Source organism: Lacerta agilis, chromosome 2, assembly GCF_009819535.1.
Source record: "Lacerta agilis isolate rLacAgi1 chromosome 2, rLacAgi1.pri, whole genome shotgun sequence".
Lineage (NCBI taxonomy): Eukaryota > Metazoa > Chordata > Lepidosauria > Squamata > Lacertidae > Lacerta > Lacerta agilis.
In genome coordinates, this window is record NC_046313.1 from 113,631,928 (window position 1) to 113,659,577 (window position 27,650).

At 42.3% G+C, this 27,650-nt stretch overlaps 1 protein-coding gene across 1 annotated transcript; it reads left to right on the plus strand.

Moving 5' to 3' along the window:
* Nucleotides 1-3,947: 3,947 nt before the first annotated feature.
* LOC117042492 (vomeronasal type-2 receptor 26-like) lies at nt 3,948-23,280 on the plus strand. Its single transcript, XM_033142037.1, has 7 exons — nt 3,948-4,138; nt 5,139-5,436; nt 6,104-6,295; nt 6,656-6,910; nt 19,429-19,656; nt 21,586-21,712; nt 22,376-23,280. Exons 1-7 carry the CDS (start codon nt 3,948-3,950, stop codon nt 23,278-23,280), a joined length of 2,196 nt encoding a protein of 731 aa, XP_032997928.1.
* The last annotated feature ends 4,370 nt before the right edge of the window (nt 23,281-27,650 follow it).

Consider the following 27,650-nt stretch of genomic DNA (forward strand, 5'->3'; position numbering starts at 1 on the left):
CCTTGGAATATATATCCAATATCTTTGTCCTGCTTTGTTTTTGTTCTCATATTTTCCACATTCCAGTCTTATTATTTTAGTGTTTTCCATTCCTGGCTAAGTGATTCTCAGTCATGTCAGAAATCATAAATCCTTTCATCCATCAAATACAGCTTTATTTGTGTGTGCGTGCGCGTGTGTGTGCAGCAATCTGGGCTGTTGTCCAAATCTATCCTTTGAAGTTTAATGATGCAACAACTAACAAGTTACAGTGGTGCCCCGCTAGACGAAAATAATTCGTCCCGCGAAAATTTTCGTCTAGCGGGGTTTTCGTCTTGCGGAGCGGCAATGGGAGCCGCGCTCCGCAAAACGAAAAAAAAAAAAAAGACGAAATTTTTTCGTCTTGCGAGGCAGCCCCATAGACTTTTTCGTCTTGCGGGGCAGCCTCCCGCTAGACGAATGCTTTCGTCTAGCGAGTTTTTCGTCTAGCGAGGCATTCGTCTAGCGGGTACCACTGTATTTCAATCCAGGCTGTTGTCTAAACCTAAAAATTTATTGATGCTGTAGTTTCCCCATTATTTGTTGAGCATACTGTTTGCAATATTGCAATGTAAATGAACTGTATCCCACAGATATAAATCATTAGGTGATCGATTAGCTTTTCTGGAGACCACACAGCCCCCACTCCGGACCCCAGAGGGGGGCTGCTAGACATCCATTAAGCCGCCTCTCTCACTCATATTGAAGAAATTCTGCAAACAGATGCCTATATGTTATCCCAAATTGTTATTTCAAGCCATTATAAAGTCCGCCAGCAAGTATTTCCCACTTCCCTCGAAGAAGGGAAGAGTTCTCATTTTCCATGCTGTGTCATATTTACAAGCGCCATCTTGTTTCCTCTTTTATCCTTATCAAGTCTGTCAAGTCTAAGCAAAGCTATGCAATTAGATTTTGTTGTTGTTCAGTCGTTCAGTCGTATCCGACTCTTCGTGACCCCATGGACCAGAGCACGCCAGGCACGCCTATCCTTCACTGCCTCTCGCAGTTTGGCCAAACTCATGTTAGTAGCTTCGAGAACACTGTCCAACCATCTCATCCTCTGTCGTCCCCTTCTCCTTGTGCCCTCCATCTTTCCCAACATCAGGGTCTTTTCTAGGGAGTCTTCTCTTCTCATGAGGTGGCCAAAGTACTGGAGCCTCAACTTCAGGATCTGTCCTTCTTGTGAGCACTCAGGGCTGATTTCTTTGAGAATGGATAGGTTTGATCTTCTTGCAGTCCATGGGACTCTCAAGAGTCTCCTCCAGCACCATAATTCAAAAGCATCAATTCTTCGGCGATCAGCCTTCTTTATGGTCCAGCTCTCACTTCCGTACATTACTACTGGGAAAACCATAGCTTTAACTATATGGAACTTTGTCGGCAAGGTGATGTCTTTGCTTTTTAAGATGCTGTCTAGGTTTGTCATTGCTTTTCTCCCAAGAAGCAGGCGTCTTCTAATTTCGTGACTGCTGTCACCATCTGCAGTGATCATGGAACCCAAGAAAGTGAAATCTCTCACTGCCTCCATTTCTTCCCCTTCTATTTGCCAGGAGGTGATGGGACCAGTGGCCATGATCTTAGTTTTTTTGATGTTGAGCTTCAGACCATATTTTGCGCTCTCCTATTTCACCCTCATTAAAAGGTTCTTTAATTCCTCCTCACTTTCTGCCATCAAAGTAGTATCATCAGCATATCTGAGCTTGTTGATATTTTTTCCGGCAATCTTAATTCCGGTTTGGGATTCATCCAGTCCAGCCTTTCGCATGATGAATTCTGCATATAAGTTAAATAAGCAGGGAGACAATATACAGCCTTGTCGTACTCCTTTCCCAATTTTGAACCAATCAGTTGTTCCATATCCAGTTCTAACTGTAGCTTCTTGTCCCACATAGAGATTTCTCAGGATCCTTCATGGATCACTGCCTTGTCGTGGCGAAGGGGCTTGAATTACTCAGGGAAGCTATGGACAGGTCAAGATGGACAGGTCATAGTGGAGAGTTTGGACCAAACGTGATCCACCTGGAGTAGGAACTGTCAAGCCACTCCAGTATCCCTGCCAAGAAAACTCCATGGACAAAGACAACAGGCATATAAAAGATGCAATTAGATACTTAATTATAAATAGAACTCCATCTGTACTTTTCCAAAAAAAAACAAAAAACAAAAAACAAATTGAGTTCCTTGGCAAAGAAAAACAATTGTAGATATTGAGAAGAAAAAGAATTCACACATGACTCAAATATTTTGTTTCGTTTTTGGCAGAATTTAGGCCACAACTTTATTGATTACAGCAAGTGAGTGGTTGCATAGACTCTGGTTGGACTAGCTCCCTGCTCTACAGGTAGCGCTGACCCAGGGTTCCAGCTTAGGTCAGCCAAGTGTCAACACCTGGATAAGCGGAAAGCTGGGAATAGGCTCTCTCCACCACCCAAATGTCCCCCTGGACTCAGGCACGGGCACAACCCCCTCTCTGGGGTTGACGAAACCATCGAGTCCCTGGATTCCTTTAACGGAATATCCTTCACATAGGGATGGTGAGAGCGTTCTCCCATCCCTATCACCTGAACCAAAGCCTATCCGCAACCTTACAAGTTGTGATGATTTGCTACGTGGCAGGCAAAACCCAAATGGCAACAGCCAATCAGCCAAGTGGGGAAAATTCCTGCCATGCCCCTGTCCCAATGACAGACGACACATGACAGCATAGCAAGGTCAAGTGCACAAGCCATGAAAATAGGGAGACGTGGGCGGGTGTTCCGATGCACGAACCGAAAGAGGAAGCTCTGGGACACGTGCATGGGCATATATAGGTCCCTCGATACACTAAGACTGTGCCCCATTGGCCAGATTGAACCCAGCATTTAGGGACCTTCCAATTGGGTGTTGTGGCTGACAAATCGAACCCACCCAGGTATCACCACAATACGTGCCCTCTCTAAGGGAGGACCCGATTTACAGAAAGATTACATTATTAGGGGGGTTCTGGCATTATTTCCACCCAAAAACAGGCTGCAGCTAAGATGGCTCTTCCTTGGTGATTTAATCACAAATTCCAACACACATTTTACCCCTCTATGCTCAGTCTAAGTGCCTGATATAAAGGCAGTAAGTGTAATTCAGACAGTATTTGAATCACATCTATTCTATGGTTAGCAGAACCAGATCCATTGAGTAACCGAGCTTGTAGGGAAGAGAGGGTGAATGTTCAGGACGTGGATGTTGGTGTTACAACTGACGTATTACTTGCAAGTGCTTTTTTGCTGATATTTTGGAAGGCAAGTATTTATTTTTTGTCAAAGTTCTTTAGTTTGAAGTAAACTACCGGCTGCTTCAGCTGCTCTAAATCTTGACACAATATTTCTCTGCCACAGGATCTTCTGTGCACCAGATTTCTCTCCCCAGGGCCCCAGCACAGTGCAATGAATAACACTGTGCTGCTATTTATTCATAGGTCTGGACCATTACAAAAGTATGGTATTACCATACTTAAATATTTAATAGATTTGGAACAAATGTGGAACTGATACTCCTTAAATGAATGGTTAAGTAAATTTTCACCTATAGGCATCAATTCCAATTTGCCCCAGTTAATAGAGTACCAGGATATTTAACCAAAGATATATATCATCTGCACAAACATGGAAATAGTAAAATGAGGTTTAGAAATAATCAGAAGAACATCATCTACACATGAAATCAGTTTATATTCAACCTTATTATGGACTACTCCATAGATCTCCCTACGTTGTCTAACAGCACAAGCTAAGGGTTCCAAGCAAATATGGAAAAGCAAGGGTGAAATTGGATATGCTTGTGTAGTTCCTCTAAGTTGGGGTGCTCCAATGCACAGCCCAAGGTCTGAATGCAGCCCTCAAGACCTTTGCTTCCTCCCAGAAGCCAAGTGTAGGACAGACGAAGTTTTTGCAAACATGTTTTTCTCCAGCCTGCACCTGCGCATGGAGCCACAGGGCATTTCAGAGGCCATGCTTGTTCCCTTCATAATTATCAAAATCATACGGAGGTTTTTCTTTCATCATCTTCTCAACAACGCTCCAGGGATTTGTCCAAAGATCACCTTTGAGTCCACTCAAGGAGATAGCAGACTCAACAACAACATGAGGTAATTAAGATATTTCATCAGAGCAGGGAAGGATTGGTGCATAAATGCCTTCTGTACCACTGACAATTTGGGTTCAGATTTGGGACAAATGAGTTGCAATACAAGGGTGAAAGGATGAGTTCTATCCCTTCTAGGTGTCAAGTCTTGGTAGGATACCATCCATTATTTTCTAGTCCAGAGGAGTAGTCACAAGGAAAGGAAAGCAGGCACAGAATGGCACTGCTTCTCCTGCTCTTGCTGCCTCATGCAGACTGCGGAGTGAAGGCAAAATGCCCCTTGAATTTGGAGAAAGACTGGATTGAACCATTCAATTATTACACGCCAGGAGATCACCTCATTAGTGGACTCTTCTCTGCCACAGGTGCTACATTTCATCTACAGCACTTCAATGAGTCTCCCTCTACCAGCTTTTCCCAGTAAGTCAATTTATGGGAATGGGGTTACTGCTGCTCCATGCAATGTTGATTTTTGTACTTATCCTTTCAAAGATGTGGTATATCTGTGTACTTTGGTACTTCCAGGCTGTGATGCTTTAGGGTTTAAAATTTCATTTCACTTCTTTCTTAATGTTTGCATTCTTTGTTAAAACAAATCAATAAAATTAATTATAAAAAATAGCAGACTTTGAAGGGACCTGGAGAAAGTGTGAAAGAGAGGGCAATAGATTTTCCATGTCATTTAATGAGCCTCTGAAAACCTTTTATCTCCTATCGTTCTTTGAAAGTTTGTGCATGTCTAATTCCATCATGAGAAATTCCTTCCGCTTTAGTTGTGATTTCCAACGGACAAAAAGTATTGATTGAAAAAAGGTTTTCCCAACACTCATGCATTATTAATTGAGGGTTGGCTGTCAGATTTCTGAATTTGGATCAGTGTTAGGTTGATTAAATTCTAGAAATTGGATCCAGGACTTTAGATTATCCTTAGAAGCTTGTCAAAAAAGCAAGAGTTGGAAGTGATATAATTCACTGAATGCTGGAGGATATTTACATTTTTGCAGGAAAACAAGAACAAAGTACTGGCTTCCCCTGTCCTTCTTCTTTGCCATCCAAGAGATCAACCAGAATCCCAGGCTCTTGCCCAACATCACTCTGGGCTGCAATATCTATGAGAACTTTTTTCGTGGAAGGATAACGTACGAAGCTTTGGTAGACCTGGTCTCTTCTACACAGGCGAATGTTCCAAACTACAACTGCGGAGGACAGAATAAGTTGATTGCTGTTCTGGAAGGGGCTGACTCTGACTCTCAGAACTCCATCCAGATTTCAAGCATGTTGAGCATCTATAAAATGCCACAGGTAGGAATGGAGATGGAGGGATTATTTGGCTGAGCTTCTCAGGCATGAAAGTGTTGGGTAGTGTCAACTCAGAGTGTGGAAGACGTAGGACATCAAGGCATTGAAGAAAGGAGATAAGGAATGGTCAGATGAATTGCTGTGCTCTTTTTGATATTACCTGTTCTTCCTCCCTTCCCTTTGTGTTAAATTCTGATTTGTGTATGTGTGTGTCCATGCGTTTTTGTATGCCTGTGCATATAAAACAGGAAGGAAGGGAACTTCCCTTGTACCAGTGGCCATGCCAATAAAAATGGGATAAAGCAGGAAAGTTTCCCCTGAGTGAAAATGTGATATTTTGTTTATTAATTGAAAACATTTGTAACCCACTCAAAAATCAAAAAAACCTTTTAGTGGTGTACAACATAAAACAGTAAGAAAATTGTTGAAACAAATCTACAGTATAAAGCAGTGAAATAGAAGGATAAAGGCGTATTTAAAAAATGAAAACAGGAACTGAGGGAATGCATAAAGATAAAAATGGGATCCAGTCTTATGTGTCAAGGAAAGTCTGGGCAAAAAAGCAACACACACGTGTCTTTACAAAGCCAATATATGTTTTTGGGGGGTGATAACTATTTCGGCTTTGATCCCGAACAATGCAAGCCAACAGTCAATCTTTTCTTTCCAGGTCAACTATGCTTTTGCCTCCCATGTTCTGAATGACAAGAGGCAGTTCCCCTTTTTCTATCGGACGGTCCCCAAAGAAGAGGCCCTGTACCCAGCAATTGTCAAGCTTCTCCATCACTTCAGATGGACGTTCATTGGTCTCATTGCTCCAGACACTGACAATGGAGTGAAGTTCATGAAGACATTGACCCCTGTGCTATTAGAGAGTGGCATTTGTGTTGCCATCTCAATAAGCATTCCACAAATTAATACAAACCGTGTGAGGTTCAAAATTCCTCCAACAGAAAAGGGGCGACAAGTCCATGTATTATTATATTACGTAGAAACTACTTATTTCTTGGTGGGATTGAAAATCGCAGAAATAGTATTTGACAGGCTGATCAAAGCCCATGCTGGGAAAGTCTTGATCACAACATCTATTTGGGATTTCAGTGTAGATTTAATTGAGTTTAACAACATTGGTTTAAATTTCCACAGTATTATTTCTTTTTCTATTGGGCTAAATAAATGGGCCAAATATGATGATATTGCTGCCTTTTCCTTTGAACTCCAGAAGTTTTGGGAGAAAGTTTTTACTTGTTCCTATTTGGAGCATAAATTGTCAGTGAAAAGCTGGACAAGATGCCGAGAAAGAAAGGAACTGAAGGTGCTGCCCCAAGATCACCTGGAAAGACTTTTATCTCTAAACAGCTACAGGATTTACAACAGTGTCCAAGCTGTGGCACGTTCCTTAAATGCTGCATATTCCTCTAGATCAAAGTGGAGGTTGAAGGACAGTCTGGAAGTTCAAAGGCTACAGCCATGGCAGGTATTTCCTTTCCCACCACAGACATCTCTTCCAAAAATGACAATCAATTGTACAATTCCAGAATGGTTTTCTTCTTCTTCTTCTTCTTCTTCTTCTTCTTCTTCTTCTTCTTCTTCTTCTTCTTCTTCTTCTTCTTCTTTACATGAAAGCTCATACCAAGAACAAACTGAGTTGGTCTCTAAGGTGCAACTGGGCAATTTAAATTTATTTTTTATATTTTTACTGCGTCAGACCAACATGACTACCTACCTGTGACTTGCAGATTGCTTGAGAACTTGGGAGTTGTATTAGGGAGGTGAGATTTTGCAAACCCCTTTGTGAACTGCCCTGAATTGGATCCTTTTTATCTCCTCTCAGATGATATTCTCTCTGGTAACAGTTCCCACCACTAGCCTGACCTCTTCTTTACCTTGCAGTGGCCCATTTGACCCCAACCCAATCCATAATAATTCCCTTGGGCAGGGAAGATGGCATTGCACAGGCTCTCTCTCCCAAAGCATTCTTCCCTCCTGTTTAGGGTTATATTTTGGCACCTACTGAGCTCAACGAAGCTCTATCCTTTGTCTAAATATTGTGTGTGTTGCTGGAGCCTGTATTAAGTACCTGAGTGACTCATATTCTCATTATGATATTGTTTGATATATCATTTGTCACATTTCTGGCATATTTATACTCTTTCCCCATTAATATGCTTTGAACTTAATTTTCCATTTTATATAGAGTGTCTTGAATATTTTTTATCTTGAATATTTTTTTATAAAGAACAGATAATATCTGCAATAATAATCAGAGGCCCTTCTTCGTGTGCCTCCTTCATGGGAAGTCTGCAGGGTGAGAAGACAAGAATGTGCCTTTTCTGCAGTGGCTCCCCATTGGAGAATGCTGTCTGGCACATTCATTATACATCTTTTGGTGCCAGGCTGGAGTCAGAACAAAGAGGCAGTCAGTTGTTAACTATTTACAGTCATACCTTAGGTTACAATAGGTTCAGGTTGCGTTTGGCTGGGGTTCACTGATCTCAGATTTAAAAACAAGAGGCCCTTGCCTTCCTAGGAGTGCAACAATGCTCTCTCTTTCAGAACCAGCTTTCATAATTCTTCTCTCCTAATGGCTTCAGAATTGGTTCTGAATCTGGATTTTCTGGCTAAAACTTTTCCTCATATGCTAATAAAGCCTGAATTTTCCCAGTGTGGTGTAGTGGTTAAGAGTAGCTTCTGCAGTTGCATACAGAAATTCTAGGAGAGTAGCTTCTGCAGTTGCATACAGAAATAAATTTCAGTACAATTTAGATACTTCTGTCCCTATCATTCCCAAAAGGTCCTTAGCTTCTCCAGCAGCCTTTTCAGCCAGCGCGGTGTAGTGGTTAAGAGCGATGGACTCGTAATCTGGTGAACTGGGTTCGCTTCCCTGCTCTTCCACATGCAGCTGCTGGGTGACCTTGGGCTAGTCACACTTCTCTGAAGTCTCTCAGGCCCACAGTGTTTGTTGTGGGGGAGGAAGGGAAAGGAGATTGTTAGCCGCTTTGAGACTCCTTAAGGGGAGTGAAAGGCAGGGTATCAAGTCCTAACTCTTCTTCTCTTGACCCCTCTTCCCTGCTTCAGCCTCAGAGTCTGAATTGCTCCCCATCACTGATTCTCCCTGCTCACTAAACCCTGTTGCCCCTTCAGCATCCAGCCCCTCATCACAATCTTTTTCCTTTGACCTCTCCTCAGGGTCCCACCACCAATCCTCTGACTCTGATCCTCCTCTCCTGGGGGTTCCCTTGGAAGTTCTCTGGCTGGTGCTTCCCACAATTCCTCAGACTGCCCAACCAGTCCCAGACACTCCGTAACCAATTCCAAATGAGAGCGGATCCAAGCATCAAATGTGCAGAGTTGAATAGTCAGTGTTGTTCCCCTGTTCTATATGTGGCCCTTTTCTCTGCCATTCTAGCTCCACTCTTTCCTGGGAGATGCCCAATTTTACAATTCTTCAATGGACGGAGTATATTTGGATGATAACGGTGAACCAGCAGCTGACTTGGACATAGTGAACTGGGTGTTGTTTCCCAATAAGTCCCTCCTTAGAGAGAGGATTGGGAGCATCAATAGACAGAGATCCCTGGACCTAAAGTGCAACATTGACCAGAATGCCACTGTGTGTCCCAGATGGCACAACCAGGTGGGGAAAATAATTTGTTTCATTTTATTGGATTTCCCATGCCATTAGCTCAAATCATGTCACTGTTAGGAACGAGCCAGCTCCTAGTGGGACTTAACAGACAGCTGCAGAACTGAGAGGGTCAGGTCAGACGCAGACTGAACAGCAGTCAGACTTCCCCACACCTTGGATTGCAGGTTGCCAAGGGAACGACAGAGAGAGGGCTGGAACTCAGCCAAAGCTCTCAGGAAGCTCAAATAGGCGCAAACAGACACAGAGGTATTCTCTCAGAAAAGGAAGAAGCTGGAGCTGATACAATAAGTCCGAGGAGTTGGCAAGTGGGAGGACTGCTAGACAGGAAGCAAAACAAGTGATGGAAGGGGCATCAGCTCAATACATTCTGTAGACACCAGAAGGAATCTTCAGAAGGGTCATCTTGAGTGTGAATAGAGGCGGCTGTGTTAGCTATCTGTTTGTTTCTTGCAATAAATCCTCCGTTTTAATTACCGACGCTTACTGTGTTATCAAGCTGGGAACTCCTGACAGTCACCATGCTCTGTGTGGGGCTTCCTTCAAATGTTTTCTGCACTTCTTGAAGATTTAACAGTAGGCCCCTGTGAAACTGTGTATATGCAGGATTCAGCTGTTTGGGGGGTGCAATTTCTAGGCGGTTGATTATTTTAGTAACTAGAAGAGGTGGCCAATGGTTTCCCCCTTCTCCTGTCATATTTAAACAATAAAAAAATGTGTAGGAAAGTGTGGCTTTTAGCAACCTCAGTGCTGGCAATATTTCCTGAAATGCTCCTGTAAATCCATGCTCTATGGAGCAACTAACGGAAAGGTGTGCAATAGATTTGTTTGCAAGAAGAGATGGCCTCCTAACTTGAACCCTTCAAGGAAATTTAACCATCCCTCAACTTTTGCAGTTAGTTCCTCTCCAAACCCTTTTGGTTAGAGTACTGGAAAAAAGTCTGATGGAAAAACTATTGGACTGAGGACTTGAGAGCTGTGGTTCTCAATCATACCCACTTTGATACTTTGGGGAAACCAATAGAAGGTTCCACTAAGACCCTGTAATGAGAAAAAAATTAGCTACCTCTTTTTTATACAGTGATCATGACACTTTATCAAGTCCAAGAGGGGAGGTCTATGTTTTGAAGATTTAACAAACCAAACTGAAAGACAGCTGAGCAACAGAGGAAGGGAAGCGGAAGGAACTAGGGTTTTGATCAAACAGGGAAAGATTATCATTAGAGGTTTTCCTGCAATCATGTAATATACAAATGTGGTTAAAGATAATTAATTAAGTAATACATTGTAATCATCCTTAATACATCAGCCTTAACATATTCTCCTTGATGCCCCTTTATGCTTAGCCCCTGCCTACTTCCAGGTGTGTGGAAAGTTGCCAGCCTGGATTCTTCAAGGTAGCTCAGAAAGGAATGCTGCTCTGCTGCTATGACTGCGTTCCCTGTGCGGAAGGAACAATGGCCACTCAGGAAGGTGGGTGACACCAGCAGGAAGACCTGCCCTGGGGGAAGAGGACAAAGGACCTTTCTAGTATCTGGGATTCATTAAAGGGGAGTTCTAGAACTGATGTCCTGCTACAACGCAACTGGGCATCTTCCTCATGGGTGTTCATAATGCTATATTGATACATTCCAAGACAATTGGAAGCCTACACAGAGTGTAGAAAATCCTGAGATGTGAGAATTTGACAGTACTTTGACGGTTAGTCAAACTTGGCACAAGAGGTTAATAACTTATGTTTAAGTCAAGAATTAAAGAAGAATTGTAATGTGGGTGGGTGTGGGTGTGGGTGTGTGTAAAATAATAGATTAGTCGTTTTATATAATTTTCTACATGTTGTTAGGTGCTAATGTTGTCATTGGTGCTATTTATGGTTGGTATTTTATGTTATATCATTATTGTTGTGTTGTTTGTGTTCTTGTTTTTTCTTTGATTTTGTACTTTCAATTATTATATTCAGTATGATGAGTGTAAGATTAAGTATTGTAAAAAAACAAACAAACAAACAAACTTGGCACAAGAGGCACAATGAACTCCAAGATGATGGTCGGGCACAAATGTCTCATACAGTTGAGTCCAACAAGGTCCCTTTTGAGTGTCATATTAGAAATGTTTGGCCTCAGGACCCTTATCCTAACATGGACATCCTTTCGGGAAACAGTTAACCATGGCTTATCATTCTTTTATTCCTATCAGAAATATTAATGAGGGCCTCCTGTATTGCGGTTCCTAGCATGTGGAATCCTCTCCCCATTGGTTTATCACCAACTGAAGATATCACAGTTGTCTCAGGTTTTCCTGTTCCATAATATTATTAATACAAATAATTGCTCTCCCTGCTTATATGCAATGATTTTATCTTTTCCTTTAGTGCGGACCATTTTGGTATTACTTTTTGTTGTAAAGTTGATATAACTTGTGTTCATTCCAGATGCAGAGCATTGCACCAGGTGTCCAGAAGATCAGCATCCAAACCAGGCCAGAGATCTGTGTTTCTACAAGATCATTAACTTTCTGGCTTATGAAGAACATTTGGGGATCTTCCTAGCTTCCTTTGCCCTATTCTTATCCTTAACCACAGGTGTTGTGCTAGGAATATTCATTATATTCCGAGACACTCCCATAGTCAAAGCCAATAACAGGGACCTCTCCTATATCCTCCTTGTTTCCCTTTTGTTTTCCTTTCTGTCCCCCATCCTCTTCATTGGAAGGCCAAGGAAAGTGACCTGCCTTCTCCGACAAGTGGTCTTCAGCATCATCTTCTCAGTTGCCATCTCTTCTGTGTTGGCAAAAACCATCACTGTGGTGCTGGCCTTCCTGGCCACAAAACCAGGGAACAGGGTGAAGAGATGGCTGGGGAAGAGTCTGGCCAACTCCATAGTAATTTCCTGTTCCAGTGTCCAAGTTGTCATCTGTACCATCTGGCTGGGAATCTCTCCCCCCTTTCCAGAGTCTGACATGAGCTCCCAGGCTGGAGAGATCATCCTACAATGCAATGAAGGGTCTATTGCCATGTTTTATGGCTCCCTCAGCTACATGGGCTTACTGGCTGCCATCTGCTTCATGGTGGCTTTTCTGGCAAGGAAGCTGCCTGGGACCTTCAATGAAGCCAAGCTGATCACCTTCAGCATGCTGGTCTTCTGCAGTGTTTGGGTCTCCTTTGTGCCCTCCTACCTGAGCACAAAGGGGAAATACATGGTAGCCGTGCAGATCTTCTCTATATTGGCTTCCAGTGCTGGGCTTCTGGGCTGCATCTTCATTCCCAAGTGCTACATAATTGTACTGAGGCCTGATCTGAACACAAAGGAGCATCTGACAACAAAAACTGGTTCTTAAATGTCTCATTTTCAACAACTGTTGTCCAGCACAGCAATGATGAAAAAGACATACTTGCCTTGCAAATGTAGCATATTAAATTTAAAGGCATGTTTATGGCTCCGTTTCTGGTGGTTACGTTTCAAACCTTTAAGAAGCGTCTAAATGTTTACATTTTATTTTTAATTGTGCTATTTTAACTTGGAAATTTGAGTGTCTTCCTCTTAAAACTCACATTCTTTGGCAGCTCCTGCATTTCAAAATATTGATTTAATAGCAAAATTGATCAGGACTGCTAAAACAAATAGAGTAAAAAAGTGGAATTCAGTAGTGAAATCTTTTGATTCAAGAACAGTTAACAGAGGGAATGGAAACATTATTTACAGATATAGAGACCACAATGGGTCTGTTCTCAGGAGGGGGGAATAATTTATTCCTTGTTGCAAAAGGCCATTTAAAACATGTTGAACTTTGATATATGGATTGTTCTTTATTGTAGATAGAATTGTGCCCAAATAAATCTGTTGCTTTTCAAGGTGTCTCAAGATTTAGTTGCTTTTGACCTTGTGCGAAAGAGTGCTGGTTTCCCTCTCCTTCATTTCTGTTGGGAACTATCACAGCAAGCTTTGAGGCTGGAGAAAGGAAGATTATTTCTTCCAGGGAGCCAAAGACCCTTTGCTAGTGACTTGAGATAACTGCTCATGGTACATCCACTCATCCCATTTGCTTTGCATCTATTTTGCAGGCTTTCCATATATTCTAAAACTTCTTTGAGCAGAGGTAACAACATGGGAAGTGCAGCCTCTCCAGTCACACAGCCACTGTCAGCTCCTTGGGGTGGGGGGATGCAAACCATATCCAGCATGAACTCCTATTTGACTCTGGCTCAAGTTCCTGCTACTGCTTTTCCACTACCATGATGAGTGATGGGATTCTCCCCCTTTCATCTGAGCTAGCTGGAGCTCCTTCTCCTAACTTCTTTAGCCATGGAAGAACTTGTCATAGTGGAAGGGAATCCACCCAAGATCAGTTCCTGCTGGCCCTCTGGCACATAAGACGCAGGGCAGAACAGTCAACATAAACACACACCAACACTTTTAATCTATAGATAGCATGTATCTATAGAAACCTAGATTGTGATGGGTGGGAACAACATCACACTACGCAGCGCTCCCTCCTGCAAGGGAATCAAAAGAGATGCTCATTTGGACTCCCAGTGGAGCATGGCAAACTGGAAAGAGTCCATTGCTAGCTTGTCTGCCAGCATGGATAATAGTTCAGTGATAAGAGGCAGTCAGAATATGTGACTGCCAATAATTTCTCTCCTAGGGTCAATGAGAGATTGATAGGCAAGCCTCAGAAGTTCTGAAGAGACACTCACCTATCATGATCAAGAGGAGATTAAACCTCCAGAGACATGGGGTGGGGGGTTGCTCAGAACATGGAGTTACAGCAGCTCGTACACTGAATAATTGGACAGAACTGTTGCAATAAACACTCACAAATACACTTAAAAAAATTTTTTTTATTAATTTTCCAATAAAGACAACCAATTAACATATCCATCAAATCATAGTAATCCAATTAAAAATGAGAAACTAAAATAAAAAACAAGCAAATTACAATCAAATTATTAATTATCAATTCTTTTCGGGCTTCCCATAGTCTGAGCATTGAAATGTATATCCAATATCTTTGTCCTTCTTTGTTTGTTCTTCTCATATTTTCCACATTCCCGTCTTAATATTTTAGTGTTCTCCATCCCTGCCTATGCGATTCTCAATCATGTCAGAAATCATAAATCCTTTCATCCATCAAATACAGCTTTATTTGTGTGTGTGTGTGTGCGCGCGTGCCAATCCGGGCTGTTGTCCAAATCTATCCTTTGAAGTTTAATGATGCAGCAATTGCCAAGTTATTTCAATCCGGGCTGTTGTCTAAACCTAAAAATTTATTGATGCCTTAGTTTCCACGCTATTTGTTGAGCATACTGTTTGCAATATTGCAATGTAAATGAACTGTATCCCACAGATATAAATCATTGGGTGATCAATTAGCTTTTCTGGAAACCACAAAGCCCCCCCCCCCCCGGCTCTAGAGGGGGGGGCTGCTAGACATCCATTAAGCCTTCTCTCTCACTCATATTGAAGAAATTCTGCAAACAGATGCAAATTGTTATTTCAAGTCATTATAAAGTTAGCTAGCTAGTATTTCCCACTTCCCTCGAAGAAGGGAAGAGTTCTCATTTTCATTGCTGTGTCATATTTTCAAGCGCCATCTTGTTTCCTCTTTTATCCTTATCAAGTCTTTCAAGTCTAAGCAAAGCTATGAAATTGCATACTTAATTATAAATAGAACTCCATCTGTACTTTTCAAAAAAAAACAAATTGAGTTCCTTAATGAGGCTTGGCATAGAAAAACAATTGTAGATATTGAGAAGAAAAAGAATTCACACATGGCTCAAATATTTTGTTTGGCACTTCCGGTGGGGCGCCATTCTGCACAGTCGGGAGAAACCTCAGCTCTTTCCACAAACATGGAAGACCCTTCATCGCCTACAAACAGCCACCCAATCTCAAACAGCTCCTCACCCACAATAATACAAAAACAGGACTCAACATGGACACTGGCACCAGAGCCTGCAATAAACCCAGATGCCAACTTTGCTGCCACATAAACCCGGATAACACCATTACTGGTCCCAACAACATCAAACACACCATCTCAGGACTATTTAATTGCTCATCTTCCAACATTATGTATGCAATCAAATGCCAACAGTGCCCTTCAGCTCTCTATATTGGACAAACAGGCCAAACCCTACGCCAAAGGATAAATGGACATAAATCTGATATCAGGAATCACAAGACAGAGAAACCAGTAGGAGAACACTTCAATCTCCCAGGACATTCTATAAAAGATCTCAAAGTAGCTGTCTTAATACAAAGAAATTTCAGAAATAGACTGGAAAGAGAAGTGGCTGAATTGCAACTAATCACCAAACTTAAAACCATGGAGAAACCTGGTTTGAACAAAGACATTGGATTCTTATCTCATTATACATAACAAAGCTATCTTTAGCCATCTCACCCCTTGCCTTTCCCTGCAAGACTAATTGCAGCCGTTTAGAGTCGTCAACAGGTTTTCCACACTTATCAGCCGATCACCCATTCCCACCACCCTTCTGAGTAATACCCCTCCCCACTCCCCCACTATATTTAAGGATCTGGTGACTTCTGTTTCAGTGTATCTGAAGAAGTGTACATGCACACGAAAGCTCATACCAAGAACAAACTCAGTTGGTCTCTAAGGTGCTACTGGAAAGAATTTCCTATTTTGTTTCGACTATGGCAGACCAACACGGCTACCCACGTGTATCCACAAACATGGAAATAGTAAAATGAGGTTTAGAAATAATCAGTGCAGTTTATATTCAACCTTATTATGGACTACTCCATAAATCTCCCTACATTGTCTAACAGCACAAGCTAAGGATTCCAAGCAAATATGAAAGAGCAAGGGTAAAATTAGATATGTTTGTCAAGTTCCTCTAAGTTGGGGTGCTCCAGTGCACAGCCCAAGGGCTGAATGCAGCCCCCAAGGCCTTTGTTTCCTCCCACAAGCCAAGTGTAGGACAGACGAAGTTTTTGCAAACATGTTTTTCTCCAGCCTGCACCTGCGCATGGAGCCACATAAAGAGTTCAAGACATTTCAGAGGCCACACTTGTTCCCTTCATAATTATCAAAATCATACAGAGGTTTTTCTTTCATCTTTTTTTCAACAACGCTCCAGGGATTTGTCCAAAGATCACCTTTGAGTCCACTCAAGGAGATAGCAGACTCAACAACAACATGAGGTAATTAAGATATTTCATCAGAGCAGGGAAGGATTGGTGCATAAAGGCCTTCTGTACCACTGACAATTTGGGTTCAGATTTAGGACAGGTGAGTTGCAATACAAGGGGGAAAGGATGAGTTCTATCCCTTCTAGGTGTCAAGTCTTGGTTGGATTCCATCCAAGTCTTGGTGGGATACCATCCATTATTTTCTAGTTCAGAGGAGTAGTCACAAGGAAAGGAAATCAGGCACAGAATGGCACTGCTTCTCCTGCTCTTGCTGCCTCATGCAGACTGCGGAGTGAAGGCAAAATGCCCCTTGAATTTGGAGAAAGACTGGATTGAACCATTCAATTATTACACTCCAGGAGATCACCTCATTAGTGGACTCTTCTCTGCCACAGCTGCTACATTTCATCTACAGCACTTCAATGAGTCTCCCTCTACCAGCTTTTCCCAGTAAGTCAATTTATGGGAATGGGGTTACTGCTGCTCCATGCAATGTTGATTTTTGTACTTATCCTTTCAAAGATGTGGTATATCTGTGTACTTTGGTACTTCCAGGCTGTGATGCTTTAGGGATTAAAATTTCATTTCACTTCTTTCTTAATGTTTGCATTCTTTGTTAAAACAAATCAATAAAATTAATTATAAAAATAGCAGACTTTGAAGGGACCTGGAGAAAGTGTGAAAGAGAGGGCAATAGATTTCCCATGTCATTTAATGAGCCTCTGAAAACCTTTTATCTCCTATCGTTATTTGAAAGTTTGTGCATGTCTAATTCCATCAGGAGAAATTCCTTCCGCTTTAGTTGTGATTTCCAATGGATAATAAGTATTGATTGAAAAAAAGCTTTCCCAACACTCATTCGTTATTAATTGAGGGTTGGCTGTCAAATTTCTGAATTTGGATCAGTGTTAGGATGTTTAAATTCTAGGACTTTAGATTATCCTTAGAAGCTTGTCCAAAAAGCAAGAGTTGGAAGTGATATATTCACTGAATGATGGAGGATATTTACATTTTTGCAGGAAAACAAGAACAAAGTACTGGCTTCCCCTGTCCTTCTTCTTTGCCATTCGGCATATCAACCAGAATCCCAGGCTCTTGCCCAACATCACTCTGGGCTGCAATATCTATGAGAACTTTTTTCATGGAAGGATAACGTACGAAGCTTTGGTGGACCTGGTCTCTTCTAGACAGGTGAATGTTCCAAACTACAGCTGTGGAGGACAGAATCACTTGATTGCTGTTCTGGAAGGGGCTGACTTTGACTCTCAGAACTCCATCCAGATTTCAAGCATGTTGGGCATCTATAAAATGCCACAGGTAGGAATGGAGATGGAGGGATTATTTGGTTGAGCTTCTCAGGCATGAAAGTGTTGGGTAGTGTCTGCTCAGAATGAGGAAGGCATAGGACATCAAGGCATTGAAGAATGGAGATAAGGAATGGTCAGATTTCTGTGTTTGTGTTCATATGCCTGTGCTGATAAAACGGGAAGGAGGGGAACTTTCCTCATACTAGTCACCATGCCACTAAAAATTGGATAAAGCAGAAAAGTTTCCCTTGAGTGAAACTTTAAAATTTTGTTTATTAATTGAAAACATTCATAACCCCCTCAATAATTAAAAAACCATTTAGTGGTGCACAACATAATACAGTAACAAAATTGTTGAAATGTACAGTATAATACGAATGTACACTATAATACTTGTAAAATAGAAGGATAAAAGCGTATTTAAAATGTTGAAAACAGGAACTGAGGGAATTCATAAAGATAACAATGGGGTCCAGTCTTACTGCCAAGGAAAGTCTGGGCAAAAACAAACAAACATGTTTTTACAAAGCCGATATATGTTATTTGGGGTAAGAACTATTTCAGCTTTGATCCCAAACAATGCAAGCGAACAGTCAATCTATTCTTTCCAGGTCAACTATGCTTTTGGCTCCCATGTTCTGAATGACAAGAGGCAGTTCCCCTTTTTCTATCGGATGGTCCCCAAAGAAGAGGCCCTGTACCCAGCGATTGTCAAGCTTCTCCATCACTTCAGATGGACGTTCATTGGTCTCATTGCTCCAGACACCGACAATGGAGTGAAGTTCATGAAGACATTGACACCTGTGCTATTACAGAGTGGCATTTGTGTTGCCATCTCACTAAGCATTCCACAACTTAATACAGACAATGTGACAGTCAAAATTCATCAATTAAAAATGTGGCGAAAAGTCCATGTATTTCTTTATTATGCAGAATCTGCTTATTTTATTGTGGGAATACAACTCGTAGAAATGATACTTGACATGCTGGTCAAACCCACTGGAGGGAAAGTCTTGATCACAACATCTATGTGGGATCTCAGTGTAGACTTAATCAGCCCAGACAACAATGGTTTACATTTCCAGCACTTCCACAGTATTCTTTCTTTTTCTATTGCGGGGAATAAATTGGCAAAATATGATGATTTTGATGCCCTTGACTTTGAAATTCAGCACTTTTGGGAGGAAGCTTTTAATTGTTCCTACTTAGAGCATTCATTGTCAGTGAAAAGTTGGACAAGATGCAGAGAAAGAGAGGAACTGGGGGTGCTGCCGCAAGACCATCTGGAAAGACTTTTATCTCTAAACAGCTACAGGATTTACAACAGTGTCCAAGCTGTGGCACGTTCCTTAAATGCTGCGTATTCCTCTAGATCAAAGTGGAGGTTGAAAGACTGTCTGGAAGTTCAAAGGCTACAGCCATGGCAGGTATTTCCTTTCCCATTACTGACATCACTGCCAAACGTGACAATCTGCCAAACGTGTACAATTCCAGAATGGCAGTCTTCGAGATTGTCTGAGAACTTATCTTGACCCCTCTCCTCTGCTTCAGGCTCGGAGTCTGAACAGCTCTCTGTCACTGACTCTCCCTGCTCACTAAACCCTGTTGCCCCTTCAGCATCCAGCCCCTCATCACAATCTTTTTCCTTTGACCTCTCCTCAGGGTCCCACCACCAACCCTCTGGCTCTGATCCTCCTCTCCTGGGTGTTCCCTTGGAAGTTCTCTGGCTGGTGCTTCCCCCAATTCCTCAGACTGCCCAACCAGTCCCTGACACTCCGTAACCAATCCCAAATGAGAGCAGACCCAAGCATGAAATGCACAGAGTTGAATGGTCAGTGTTGTTCCCCTGTTCTATATGCAACCCTTTTCTCTGCCATTCTAGCTCCACTCTTTCCTGGGAGACGCCCAATTTTACAATTCTTCAGTGGACGGAGTGTATTTGGATGAGAACGAGGAACTGGCAGCTGACTTGGACATTGTGAACTGGGTGGTGTTTCCCAATCAGTCCGGCCATAGGGAGAGGATTGGGAGCATCAATAGACAGATATCCCTTGACCTAAAGTGCACCATCGACCAGAATGCCACTGTGTGCCCCAAATGGCTCAACAAGGTGCATGAAATAATTTCATTTTATTAGATTTCCCATCCAATAATCTTAAATTATGCCACCATGTTTTGTGCTATGCTGCCTTCAAATGCCTTCTGCATTTCTTGAATATCTAACAGTGGGTCCCTGTGAAACTGTATATGCAGGATTCAGCTGCTATGGGTGTAATTTCAAGGTGGTTACTTGTTTTAGTAACTAGATGAAGTGGTCAATGTTTTTCCCCTTCCCCTGTCACATTTAAACCATAAAAACCTTAAATCTGTAGGAGAGAGTGGCTTTTAGCAGCCTCAGAGCTGGTAAAATTTCCTGAATGCTCCTGTAAATCCATGTTCTATGGGGAAAGTGTGCAATAGATTTGTTTGCAAAAATAGATGGCCTCCTAACTTGAACCCATCAAGGAAATTTGATCATCTCTCAACATTTGCAGTTTGTTCCTCTTCCAACCCTTTTAGTGATTGAAAATATATTGTTAGAAAGTACTGTCCCAGCTCCAGTTCAAACACAGTTTGCTTCACCAGTTAATTCTTTATTTCTACCGGGGGGGGGGAGCTGATATCTGGACCCCCTCCCCCAAATTATATGTAGCACCTAGCAACCCTTATTTAAAAAGCAAGCATTATTTTCTGAAAATGGTTTTACTGTGCTCCTGTATGCCTGCTGCTGTAATTTTGTGGTGCTAAAACATTTTGTGATGCCCCCCCCCCCCCGCTGATCATTTTGTTTTTGGAAATACGTTTTCCAAAACTGAATCTTAAAATGAAACATAAAAATGATTTAGAATACTGTTGTACCTCGGCTACCGAATGTCTCATAAGCTGAACCTTTTGACTCCTGAACGATCGAAAACCGGAAATAATTCTTCCGGTTTTCAAAAGATTTTCAGAAGCCGAACACCTGGAGCAGCTTCCACGGTGTGTGGGCCTGGGACTCGGGCTCGGACTCGGAACCAGAGGAGGCTCAGTCTGCATCGGATCCTCTGCCAAACCTAGTCTGGGGCCTGATCCTGTGCTGGCTCAAGGTGTATAGAATACCTTGTCGCTATCAGCTGGGCCATCACTGACCAGCTGTGTTAGGAGAGGCTGAGGCTGTCCCTAGGTCTAGTAACCCTCTGGCATCTCCCGAGCTGCAGAGAGAAGAATACCCTGCTGGTCTGAGAGAAGGAGAGGCCTGAGTACTCGCAGGAGGAGCTCAATATTTTGAAATGCTGGAGGACCGGCCATTACCTCGTCAGAGATAAAAGGCGGTCAGGCCCCGCCCCAGGTTGCGGTAGCAACATTGCTGTTTGCCAGATCCTGTCTGTGTTCCTATTCCTGACCTTGCCTGGTTTCCTGCCCAGCACCCTGCCTTGGCTACATCGGACTGACTACTCATTTTCTCCTTGTTCTTCGGACCGGACCTGGACCTCACGTCTTGGATTACCCTCAGGACCAGCACACACGACTTTCAATTGGCTGTAGAAAGCTCCCGCAGCCAATCGGAAACTGTGCCTCAGAACCTGAACGTTTCGGAACTCAAACAGACTACCGAAACAGATTCTGTTCGAGTTCCGAGGTACAACTGTAATGGAAAAACGCTGCTTGGAAAACCTACTGGATGGCAGACTTGAGAACTGTGGTTCTCAATCATGCCCCATTTGACACTTGGGCCAAACCAACAGAAGATTCCATTTGGGTCACTATGGCCCTCAAATAAGAATTGTTTAGCTTCCTCTCGTTTACACAGTGATCAAGACATTCTATCAAGCACAAGAGCAGAGGTCTATGTTTTGAAGATTTAACAAACCAAACGGAAACACAGCTGAAACGGAAACATTCTCATGACAGTTTTGCTGCAATCAAGCAGTATATAAATTTGGTTAATTAAGTAATACATTGTTATCATCCTGAACACATCAGCCTTAACACATTTTCCTTGATGCCCCTTTATGCTTAGCCCCTGCCTACTTCCAGGTGTGTGGAAAGTTGCCAGCCTGGATTCTTCAAGGTAGCTCAGGAAGGAATGCTGCTCTGCTGCTATGACTGCGTTCCCTGTGCGGAAGGAACTATGGCCACTCAGGAAGGTGGGTGACACCAGCAGAAAGACCTGCCCTTGGGGAAGAGGACAAAGGACCTTTCTGGTGTCTGGGATTCATTAAAGGGGCGTTCTAGAACTGATGTCCTGCTACAACGCAACTGGGCATTTTCCCTATTGGGTGTTCATACGTTACATTGGTACATTCAATGACAATTGGAAGCCTACACAGAGTGGGAGAAAATCCTGAGATGTGGGAATATGATAGTACTTTGATGGTTAGCCAAACTTGGCACAAGAGGCACAATGAACTCCGAGATGATGGTCGGGCACAAATGTTTCATACAGTTGAGTCCAACAAGGTCCCTTTTGTGTGTCATCTTAGAAGCTTTTGGCCTCGGGACCCTTTTCCTAACATTGACATATTTTCAGGAAAGGGGTCATCATGGCTTTTAATTCTTTTATTCCTATCAGAAATATTAGTGAGGGCCTACTGCCTTGTGGTTCCTTTAATATGTGGAATCCTCTCTCCAGTGTTTTTACCACCACATGAAAACATACCACATGCCTCAGGTTTACCTGTCCCGTAATATTATTAATACCAATAATAGCTCTCCCTGTTTATATGCAATTTTTTTTTTCTTTTAGTGGGGACTACTTTTGTTAATGAAAATCAGTACAGTATAGTTGATATTCCTTGTGCTCTTTCCAGATGCAGAGCATTGCACCAGGTGTCCAGAAGATCAGCATCCAAACAAGGCCAGAGATCTATGTTTCTACAAGATCATCACCTTCCTGGCTTATGAAGAACCTTTGGGGATCTTCCTAGCTTCCTTTGCCCTATTCTTATCCTTAACCACAGGTGTTGTGCTAGGAATATTCATTACATTCCGAGAAACTCCCATAGTCAAAGCCAACAACAGGAACCTCTCCTACATCCTCCTCATCTCCCTCCTGCTTTCTTTTTTGTCCTCCTTGCTCTTCCTTGGAAGGCCAAGGAAAGTGACCTGTCTTCTCCGACAAGTGGCCTTCAGCATCATCTTTTCAGTTGCCATCTCTTCTGTGTTGGCAAAAACCATCACTGTGGTGCTGGCCTTCCTGGCCACAAAACCAGGGAACAGGGTGAAAAGATGGCTGGGGAAAAGTCTGGCCAACTCCATTGTCATTTTCTGTTCCATTGTCCAAGTTGTCATCTGTACCATCTGGCTGGGAATCTCTCCCCCCTTCCCAGAGTCTGACATGAGCTCCCAGGCTAGAGAGATCATTCTGCAGTGCAATGAAGGGTCTGTTGCCATGTTTTATGCTGTCCTTGGCTACATGGGATTCCTGGCCTCCATCTGCTTCACAGTGGCTTTCCTATCTAGGAAGCTGCCTGGGGCCTTCAATGAAGCCAAGCTGATCACCTTCAGCATGCTGGTCTTCTGCAGTGTTTGGGTCTCCTTTGTGCCCTCCTACCTGAGCACAAAAGGGAAATACATGGTAGCTGTGCAGATCTTCTCTATATTGGCTTCCAGTGCTGGGCTTCTGGGCTGCATCTTCATTCCCAAGTGCTACATGATTGTACTGAGGCCTGATCTGAACACAAAGGAGCATCTGACAACAAAAACTGGTTCTTAAATGTCTCATTTTCAACAACTGTTGTCCAGCACAGCAATGATGAAAAAGACATACTTGCCTTTCAAATATAGCACATTAAATTTTAAGGCATGTTTATGGCTCCGTTTCTGGTGGTTACGTTTCAAACCTTTAAGAAGCGTCTAACTGTTTACATTTTATTTTTAATTGTGCTATTTTAACTTGGAAATCTGAGTGTCTTCCTCTTAAAATTCACAGTCTTTGGCAGCTCCTGCATTTTAAAATATTGATTTAATAGCAAAATTGATCAGGACTGCTAAAACAAATAGAGTAAAAAAGTGGAATTCAGTAGTGAAATCTTTTGATTCAAGAACAGTTAACAGAGGGCATGGAAACATTATTTACAGATATAGAGAGCACAATGGGTGTGTTCTCAGGAGGGGAGAATAATTTTTTCCTTGTTGCAAAAGGCCATTTAAAACATGTTGAACTTTGAGATATGGATTGTTCATGGGGTGGGGGGTTGTTCAGAACATGGAGTTACAGCAGCTCATACACTGAATAATTGGGCAGAACTGTTGCAATAAACACAAATAATTTTTTTTTATTTAAAAAAGTCTTTTTTATTAATTTTCCAATAAAGACAGCCAATTAACATATCCATCAAATCATAGCAATCCAATTAAAAACATTAACTAAAATAAAAAACAACCAAATTACAATCAAATTATTAATTATCAATTCTTTTCGGGCTTCCCATAGTCTGAACCTTGAAATATATATCCAATATCTTTGTCCTGCTTTGTTTTTGTTCTCATATTTTCCACATTCCAGTCTTATTATTTTAGTGTTTTCCATTCCTGGCTAAGTGATTCTCAGTCATGTCAGAAATCATAAATCCTTTCATCCATCAAATACAGCTTTATTTGTGTGTGCGTGCGCGCGTGTGTGCAGCAATCTGGGCTGTTGTCCAAATCTATCCTTTGAAGTTTAATGATGCAACAACTGCCAAGTTATTTCAATCCAAGCTGTTGTCTAAACCTAAAAATTTATTGATGCTGTAGTTTCCCCATTATTTGTTGAGCATACTGTTTGCAATATTGCAATGTAAATGAACTGTATCCCACAGATATAAATCATTAGGTGATCGATTAGCTTTTCTGGAGACCACACAGCCCCCACTCCGGACCCTAGAGGGGGGCTGCTAGACATCCATTAAGCCTTCTCTCTCACTCATATTGAATAAATTCTGCAAACACATGCCTATATGTTATCCCAAATTGTTATTTCAAGCCATTATATAGTCCGCCAGCAAGTATTTCCCACTTCCCTCGAAGAAGGGAAGAGTTCTCATTTTCCATGCTGTGTCATATTTACAAGCGCCATCTTGTTTCCTCTTTTATCCTTATCAAGTCTGTCAAGTCTAAGCAAAGCTATGCAATTAGATTTTGTTGTTGTTCAGTCGTTCAGTCGTATCCGACTCTTCGTGACCCCATGGACCAGAGCACGCCAGGCACGCCTATCCTTCACTGCCTCTCGCAGTTTGGCCAAACTCATGTTAGTAGCTTCGAGAACACTGTCCAACCATCTCATCCTCTGTCGTCCCCTTCTCCTTGTGCCCTCCATCTTTCCCAACATCAGGGTCTTTTCTAGGGAGTCTTCTCTTCTCATGAGGTGGCCAAAGTACTGGAGCCTCAACTTCAGGATCTGTCCTTCTAGTGAGCACTCAGGGCTGATTTCTTTGAGAATGGATAGGTTTGATCTTCTTGCAGTCCATGGGACTCTCAAGAGTCTCCTTCAGCACCATAATTCAAAAGCATCAATTCTTCGGCGATCAGCCTTCTTTATGGTCCAGCTCTCACTTCCGAACATTACTACTGGGAAAACCATAGCTTTAATTATACGGACCTTTGTCGGCAAGGTGATGTCTTTGCTTTTTAAGATGCTGTCTAGGTTTGTCATTGCTTTTCTCCCAAGAAGCAGGCGTCTTCTAATTTCGTGACTGCTGTCACCATCTGCAGTGATCATGGAACCCAAGAAAGTGAAATCTCTCACTGCCTCCATTTCTTCCCCTTCTATTTGCCAGGAGGTGATGGGACCAGTGGCCATGATCTTAGTTTTTTTGATGTTGAGCTTCAGACCATAATTTGCGCTCTCCTATTTCACCCTCATTAAAAGGTTCTTTAATTCCTCCTCACTTTCTGCCATCAAAGTAGTATCATCAGCATATCTGATCTTGTTGATATTTTTCCCGGCAATCTTAATTCCGGTTTGGGATTCATCCAGTCCAGCCTTTCGCATGATGAATTCTGCATATAAGTTAAATAAGCAGGGAGACAATATACAGCCTTGTCGTACACCTTTCCCAATTTTGAACCAATCAGTTGTTCCATATCCAGTTCTAACTGTAGCTTCTTGTCCCACATAGAGATTTCTCAGGATCCTTCATGGATCACTGCCTTGTCGTGGCGAAGGGGCTTGAATTACTCAGGGAAGCTATGGACAGGTCAAGATGGACAGGTCATAGTGGAGAGTTTGGACCAAACGTGATCCACCTGGAGTAGGAACTGGCAAGCCACTCCAGTATCCCTGCCAAGAAAACTCCATGGACAAAGACAACAGGCATATAAAAGATGCAATTAGATACTTAATTATAAATAGAACTCCATCTGTACTTTTCAAAAACAAACAAAAAAAAAAAAACAAATTGAGTTCCTTGGCAAAGAAAAACAATTGTAGATATTGAGAAGAAAAAGAATTCACACATGACTCAAATATTTTGTTTGGTTTTTGGCAGAATTTAGGCCACAACTTTATTGATTACAACAAGTGAGTGGTTGCATAGACTCTGGTTCGACTAGCTCCCTGCTCTACAGGTAGCGCTGACCTAGGGTTCCAGCTTAGGTCAGCCAAGTGTCAACACCTGGATAAGCGGAAAGCTGGGAATAGGCTCTCTCCACCACCCAAATGTCCCCCTGGACTCAGGCACGGGCACAACCCCCTCTCTGGGGTTGACGAAACCATCGAGTCCCTGGATTCCTTTAACGGAACATAGGGATGGTGAGAGCGTTCTCCCATCCCTATCACCTGAACCAAAGCCTATCCGCAACCTTACAAGTTGTGATGATTTGCTACGTGGCAGGCGAAACCCAAATGGCAACAGCCAATCAGCCAAGTGGGGAAAATTCCTGCCATGCCACTGTCCCAATGACAGACAACACACGACGGCATAGCAAGGTCAAGCGCACAAGCCCTAAAAATTGGGAGAGGTGGGCGGGTGTTCCGATGCACGCACCAAAAGAGGAAGCTCTGGGACATGTGCATGGGCATATATAGGTCTCTCGATACATTTAGACTGTGTCCCATTGGCCAGATTGAACCCAGCATTTAGGGACCTTCCAATCGGGTGTTGTGGCTGACAAATCGAACCCACCCAGGTATCACCACAATACGTGCCCTCTCTAAGGGAGGACCCGATTTACAGAAAGATTACATTATTAGGGGGATTCTGGCATTATTTCCACCCAAAAACAGGCTGCAGCTAAGATGGCTCCTCCTTGCTGATTTAATCACAAATTCCAACACACATTTTACCCCTCTGTGCTCAGTGTAAGTGCCTGATATAAAGGCAGTAAGTGTAATTCAGACAGCATTTGAATCACATCTATTCTATGGTTAGCAGAACCAGATCCATTGAGTAACTGAGCTTGTAGGGAAGAGAGGATGTATGTTCAGGACGTGGATGTTGGTGTTACAACTGGCGTATTACTTGCAAGTGCCTTTTTGCTGATATTTTGGATGGCAAGTATTTATTTATTTTTTGTCAAAGTACTTTAGTTTGAAATAAACTACCGACTGCTTCAGCTGCTCTAAATATTGACGAAATATTTCTCTGCCACAGGATCTTCTGTGCACCAGATTTCTCTCCCCAGGGCCCCAGCACAGTGCAATGAATAACACTGTGCTGCTATTTATTCCTAGGTCTGGACCATTACAAAAGTACGGTGTTACCATACTTAAATATTTAATAGATTTGGAACAAATGTGGAACTGGTACTCCTTAAATGAATGGGTAAGTAAATTTTCACCTATAGGCATCAATTCCAATTTGCCCCAGTTAATAGAGTACCAGGATATTTAACCAAAGATATATATCATCTGCACAAACATGGAAATAGTAAAATGAGGTTTAGAAATAATCAGAAGAACATCATCTACACATGAAATCAGTTTATATTCAACCTTATTATGGACTACTCCATAAATCTCCCTACATTGTCTAACAGCACAAGCTAAGGGTTCCAAGCAAATATGGAAAAGCAAGGGTGAAATTGGATATGCTTGTGTAGTTCCTCTAGGTTGGGGTGCTCCAATGCACAGCCCAAGGTCTGAATGCAGCCCTCAAGACCTTT